The 6,663-nt window shown below is 44.8% G+C and overlaps 1 protein-coding gene across 1 annotated transcript; it reads left to right on the forward strand.

Moving 5' to 3' along the window:
- The first annotated feature begins 3,393 nt into the window (after window positions 1–3,393).
- On the forward strand, window positions 3,394–4,315 carry LOC124657568 (splicing factor U2af large subunit A-like). The gene is made up of 2 exons (XM_047196097.1): window positions 3,394–3,565; window positions 3,740–4,315. Exons 1-2 carry the CDS (start codon window positions 3,452–3,454, stop codon window positions 4,313–4,315), a joined length of 690 nt encoding a protein of 229 aa, XP_047052053.1. The 5' UTR covers window positions 3,394–3,451.
- The last annotated feature ends 2,348 nt before the right edge of the window (window positions 4,316–6,663 follow it).

The following is a 6,663-nucleotide window of genomic DNA, read 5'->3' on the forward strand; positions in this document are numbered from 1 at the left end:
GCGTGCGAGTATGCGGCGTAGGAGGCCCGGTGAGGATTGGGCATGCGGGGCGGCGCACGGAGTGGAAGATGGGGATGGTTAGACCTTGGCGGCTGATGCGGGTTTTTTTTTTCTTTGACCTGGCTGATGCGGGCTTAAATCAAGATGGATCGAAAATTTTGAGAACCCGCGTACAAGATTGAAACTAACCTCCACGCGCCCTTTCTCCTCGCTAACTTTTTTCACAGCGGTATTTTGTCATGCATTGGCTGCTCGTGGGACATGATTTATGTTGGGCCCACGTGACATACTACTTTCAGGATTTTGTTAGAATTGTCAGTTTTACAACATTACAGATTTCGTTAGAATTTTCAGAATGTTACCCCAAGTTTCAATACCATTTGACCGTATGCGCTTCGTTTTCATTCCTGCCCAAGAGGACTCGTGCGGAACGGATGATGCATCGTGACCTCTCAGAATGGAGTGGCGGCTGGATCAGGACCTTCTCGGTGACACGGTGTGGCGGAAATAGCTCAAATATATAAAGCTGCTTGGGCCGATTATATTTTGGGCTAGGCCTTGTTGAAGAAACAAAGAGAACACAGATCGCTAGAACAGGTTACACAATATCGTGTGGTATGGGTTTCTTGTCATCTAGGTCATTTTGTAGGTTGCTTAAACACACTATTGATACGCGATGGGTTCTACACTACATTCTATACGTGTCTAGTAATGTTTCTTCTCCTTTCATACATAAAAATAAGACTTGTAATACTAGCTACCAATCATATATAAGTCCCCTGCAAAAAAAAAATATATAAGTTGTCACACGTTTGGAGTAACACAAAGTTACATGTTACTTTGGTAGTATCTTTGTAACACCTTTTCGGATCTTAACTAGTATCTGTTACCGACCACACTTGCAACACAAATGATGTGTTACTTCAATGTTACTTGTAACAATTTCCTCAATGTGTTACATACTTGTGTTACCAAAGCTCTGTCCTGTTGTAGTGTACTCGCAGGTGTGAAATTCTGTGCATCGGGCTGCATTGTCCAGAGGCGGCTAACGTGGCTTACTCCAGCCGCCGCCACCGGGCAAACACCGCGGCTACTCCTTATGACCGCCCTGAGCACCACGGGCTTTGGATCAATCGCTGTCGTTGACAACCTCCGGCGACGCATGACAACGACCACGAATGTTGTATGTGTGGCCAAGATGCTCTCGCCAGGTGACCCTCTCGAGGATGATAAGTTCTACCGGGACTTTATGGAGAATGTCAACGAAGACGCAAGCAAGTTCGGCGACCTGGTGAAGGTGGTGATTCCACGGCCCCGCCCTGGCATCGGCGGCAGGCCTGCTCCGGTGGTTGCCAGAGTCGGGAAGGTGTTTCTGGAGTACGCACACATTGACGACGCTTCCTGGTGCAGGAGGAGGATGGATGGGTTGTGGTATGGTGGGAAAGAGAGATTGCTGCCGAGTTCTTTCCTCAGTCCAAGTTCGCTGCTGGAGACTACGAGTAGGACACTCGGACGGATGAGCTGGTAAATGGATACTACATAGCCAGAACTCCACATATTTGCTACTTCCTCTGTTCCATTTTGTAAAACGTTTTGCAAGCTAAAATTGGCTCGCCAAAATGTCTTATAAAAAGAACAGGGGGAGTAGTTATTAAAATTGTCATAATGCTGCATCTTGGTGTTGCATGAAAGGTTTGAGTTTTTGCTAGTCATTGCATTGCTGATAAATTTGTTTGGAAGCAGCATATATGTATGGCCTCGGAAATTCGTGTTGGCAGTCAGGGAGCATACTTTGGTTGAATCTGGAAAAACATGTGAAAACAAGTTAACATACACATCATGTTCGGGTTTTTCCTGAAGTTCTGTTTGCACATTAGTAACACCCTCAAGAAGCCTTTGTTGAGAAAAATTCAACCCACCCTCCCTAAAATTCCTGACCTTTATCTAAATGGAGTTTCATGTTTGGAGCTCCACTAACATGCATGGAAAGTAAGCCATGAGTTCTAGTACCCAATAGTAAGAAATATTTCCCCGTTACAACAAATTGATGTTCTAAGTTCCAACAAGGAGTTGAAAGTAGCAGGACCTTGGATAGCGGGAAAGTTGAACGTTCTCGACAGTTTTGGTTGGGTAAACTTTGTTTTCGAAGAGTGTTGTGATGTTTAAACGGTAATAACAGTTTGGCTCCTTAAAGGATAGCAGCGCGGATGCTCTCCCCGTGGTCTGATGAACTGAATGTTTCCGAGCTTTTAGTTCCTGGAGTTGATTCGTGAGACATGGCAGCCAAGGCACTTGCTCCTGAGCATGGTCGTCGATGTGATGCCACTGACCTAATCATGTCTGCAGTCGGTTGAGTATATACAGGTTTCGGTCAGAGGAAGTTCTAGTTTGCAGTACCATGTTACTGAATCAAATGCCTGAAAGTTGTATTGTCCACCGTTCCAAATTCAGTTGAACCTAGGTGTGTACTTCGGCTATACCAGGGATGTGCATTGTCCACCATTCAGGCTTTGCAATACGCGAGATCAATGTGGCCATGTAGATCGTCAAGCTCTGTGAGGAAGAGCTTCCAATTCAGAGCCCCCCGTCCAGCTAAAGAGCGTGTTAACCATCAGGCTAACGCGCCAGATTCTCTTAGTCTGAGTCCGACTCGGAGTGGGCAAACCAAAACCTGACCGACTCGGCGTCTCCTAAACCCGCTGACGCCTTAAGGGCTCGTTTGGCTGTTCGGGCCGAACTTCCCCGGGAAAATATTCCCGGCCGGGAATAGGCAGAAACAAGAACAAACCCCCGGGATTAATTTCCCGACCTCCGGACTAGGGGAAAACTTTCCCCGGGAAAAGGCCGGGATCCCGCCGGGTTTGCTGTAACCAAAAGGCGTTTGGTTACAGCAAGAATTGCTTCTACTAAAAAGGGATCTATAACTTCGATTCAAGCAGTTTATGTACCTGCAGACGATTTGACCGACCCTGCTCCTGCCACAACATTTGCACATTTGGATGCTACTACGGTACTTTCCGGAGGATTAGCCTCCAAGGGTATTTATCCAGCAGTAGATCCTTTAGATTCAACCTCAACTATGTTACAGCCTAGGATTGTTGGCAACGAACATTATGAAACTGCGCAAAGAGTTAAGGAAACTTTACAACGGGCGTTTGGTTACAGCAAACCCGGCGGGATCCCGGCCTTTTCCCGGGGAAAGTTTTCCCCTAGTCCGGAGGTCGGGAAATTAATCCCGGGGGTTTGTTCTTGTTTCTGCCTATTCCCGGCCGGGAATATTTTCCCGGGGAAGTTCGGCCCGAACAGCCAAACGAGCCCTAAATGAGCAGCCCTAGCCCGTTCCCCATCGTATCTTGTAGGCCGACCGGCTCGTCTCCTCCACCCCAGACGATAGAATCAATCGCCAAGACTAATCACCCGACGTACAGCACGCCGCCGATCGACGGATAGCATGGCCGGCCGGCCCTTCGTTTTCGAGAAAAACTGGGCGGAGAACCCTCCACGGAGACGGCCAACCACAGATATGGAGTTCCCTCCCCGCTTTCCACCGGCCGACCCACCGCAGGTTCGCGTCTGCGATCCCTTCCTTATCCATCAACTCCAAAATTCAGGTTTTTGTTCATTCTGTACTCGAATTGCACAGAATTAGCGCTAATTATGCCGGGGAAATTCTTAGTTTTCTTCTTCGGTTTTCTTTCATGATTTCGTACTGACGAAATTTTGGGTTGCTCACGTGCAGGGCTGGACGACGGTCCGTATCGAGTCTTCACACTTCAGAAGACCGGACGGCACTCCGGAGATCCTGCTTCTCTACGGCCGGCCATCTTCTCCAGATCGTCATCAACCAGACACAAGCACCTTTCACAGGGGGCACCACCAGCAGCAGCAGGTGCATCGTCGTCGGTCTCCCGAGCCGCACCAAGTCGAAGGAGCAACGAGGGTGGTGCGACTTGCCAAGATGATCTCGCTGGACCTGCTCCAAGACGACGAGGTGTATCAGGAGTTGCTGGACGAGCTTACAAAAGAGGCGCGCAAGTTCGGTGACCTGGTGAAGGTGGTGCTCCCGCGGCCCGGCCATGGTGCTGCTAGTCCGGTGATTGCCGGAGCCGGGGAGGTGTTCCTGGAGTACGCTTGCCTCGACGACTCGATCCAGTGCAGGATCGGGTTGGATGGGAAGTGGTACGACGGAAGGAAGATCATTGCTGGGTACTTCCCGGAGGACAGGTTTGCTCATGGAGACTACGGCTACGAATACGAATACGATGGACAGAATGGCTACATAGATAAATTGTCTGAAATCCAAATCCCCTTCTAGCGCCCTTCTTGATCTGGAAGCACCTCGTAAGAACTCGGGCTAGTTAGTTTATGTTGGAAACGCACAAAGAAAGTTTCTTAAAGTTGTATGTAAATTAATCCAGTGAAATGAAGAAATTGTTTGTTCACGACCACAAGGACCAATTTGGTTATGGTAGTGAACTAATGATGCATGTCTTCGATCAGTAGAAAAGGGGTAAAGAAGAAAATACATCCATCCTATCTAAGGTTAGTTTTTCCCATTCCTTGGCGAGAGATAATTCATATCCTTTATCGAAGAAAAGGAGATAATTCATATCGTTGTCGGAAAAAAAATCCATCCATCCTATCTCAGATTAGTTTTCCCTAGACCTTGGTGGGAGATAATTCATATCATTGTCGAAAAAACAAGATGATTCATATCAGAGAAACCATCAACCAAGGTAATTTTTTTTAGATAAAATCCAATATTGCCCGACTTCATAAATTAATAAAGCACCATGATCAGCTTAGAAAAGATCAAACAAAAACAAGCATAAAAAAATAGAAGACATGTGCAGGTTGATCGTTCAGGTCCTCGTCCACTAGACCAGAATACTAATGAGGCAAGGAAGAGTTGCACTTGAAGGAGAATCTAGCCGTCGTCTGCTCCTTCCTGGCCAAATGGGGCCTTGAAATCTCTGACTCCACCACCGAAAAGGATTATTGTCCTTTCGCTCGGGTTTGAAGGCCGCCGCACTGTCGGCCCAAACAGAGGACACAAAACACCGATCATGAAGCAACATCTAGATTGACCTCCTAACCTGGCCTAGCTCAAAAGAAAAGCAACACTGCTGGCTTCACTGGAATGTAAAGTTGATCTTGACCAAAGCATAGGGAGCAACACCCAAGAGTTGAAACAACGACCGGATGAAGGGACAAATACCAACACCAGGGCGTTTTTATGCGAAGGGTGAAGAGAAACACAAAAGAAAGAATTTAAGGGGAGCGAGTGATTTATGTGGCCGAGAAAGCTATAGGTGAGCACGTACTGATCTACACACCCCATCTTTTTTTTAACTTTTTTAGACAGAAGGCCTTAACTCAGCTTTAAATTGATAAAATAAAGCCACCAACGACAAATACAAACGTACTTACAGACAACTCACAGAAACAGGCAACACAAGCAACTAAAGATCGAAACAAGGACATCACTAAAATGTCCAGTGGTGCTAGTTCTTAATGACCCACGTGTGGAGTGCTCGGCCAAGTTTGAGAAAGTTCATTTCACCTTTTGTTTTCTCAAACTCGTGTGCCCCGTTTGATGGCTTATACTGCCGTTTTGACTACACGTTCAATTTTCTTAGTCTAAGCACAACTCAGAGACATAACTGCTGGCTAGGGTAGCTAGGGGATCAGCTGAATAAACTTGGCTTGACACCCCTCAAAATTTTCTTGTACTCTGGCCCCTGTTTCTTAAAAAAAATTGATTAACTTTATTTAGATAATGTATATATACATATTTTAGTTATAGATACTCTGTGCGATTTAAGGAATAAAGCACTCTCGTTTTATGTGCTTTTTGTTTGACCAAGAATTACTTTAAATATATAAATATTATATAAAATTAGTATTATTAGAAAGTATTTTTCAATATAAATCCAATAATACTAATTACATATAATATAAATAAAATTGTGTTGCTCATTTTTTATGATCAAAATTCATCTTAAAATATGTGTGCGCCTTATTCCTTAAAACGGAGGTAGTACATCCGTAATTATATAAAAAAAAATAGCAGCTTTTTTTTTTGGAACAAGTACCTCTTCTCTGCAATGTTGTAGTAACTATAATTTCAAATAGATAAAAGAGGTGTCAATGTTTTTAAAAAAAACACGGCTGGCAGATGCGCGTAGGGTGGCAAGAGGTGCAGGATGAAGGACGGACGAGTATTTGCTATAATTATTGTTCTGCAAGACGGATATTTGCTTGATTGTTCTGCAAGACGGATATTTGCTTGCTTTCCGATTGCCCGATGGACATAGCACTCTAGCAGAATGTACACTAATGAAGGGACGGCTAGGGGCAGCTAATGTATGCATTAATGAAAAGATTTATATATTCAAATAAATGCCTTTGATATGTACTAGGTATGAAGAATTTAAGATCTCGCCTTTTAAAAGAATATTGGATTAAAACCATTTGCAACATTCGAGAATTATCAAACTCTAATATCCAACTAAACAATTGTAAACATACTTCCATAGTTAATTATCAGGATCAGCACAATGGGGAAGTCCTGCGAACCTGTCTCAACTATCATTAGCAGTAAGCTCGTTGACAAAAGAAAAATCACAAGAAAAATGACAGCAATCACCTAGAAACCACAAG

The sequence above is a fragment of the Lolium rigidum genome, chromosome 5, assembly GCF_022539505.1.
Source record: "Lolium rigidum isolate FL_2022 chromosome 5, APGP_CSIRO_Lrig_0.1, whole genome shotgun sequence".
Taxonomy (NCBI): Eukaryota; Viridiplantae; Streptophyta; class Magnoliopsida; order Poales; family Poaceae; genus Lolium; species Lolium rigidum.

Coding starts and splice junctions, on each gene's coding strand:
- LOC124657568 (XM_047196097.1), top strand. CDS start 3,452: ATGGCCGGCCGGCCCTTCGTTTTCGAGAAAAACTGGGCGGAGAACCCT. Junction 3,566..3,739: donor CACCGGCCGACCCACCGCAG/GTTCGCGTCTGC, acceptor GCTCACGTGCAG/GGCTGGACGACGGTCCGTAT.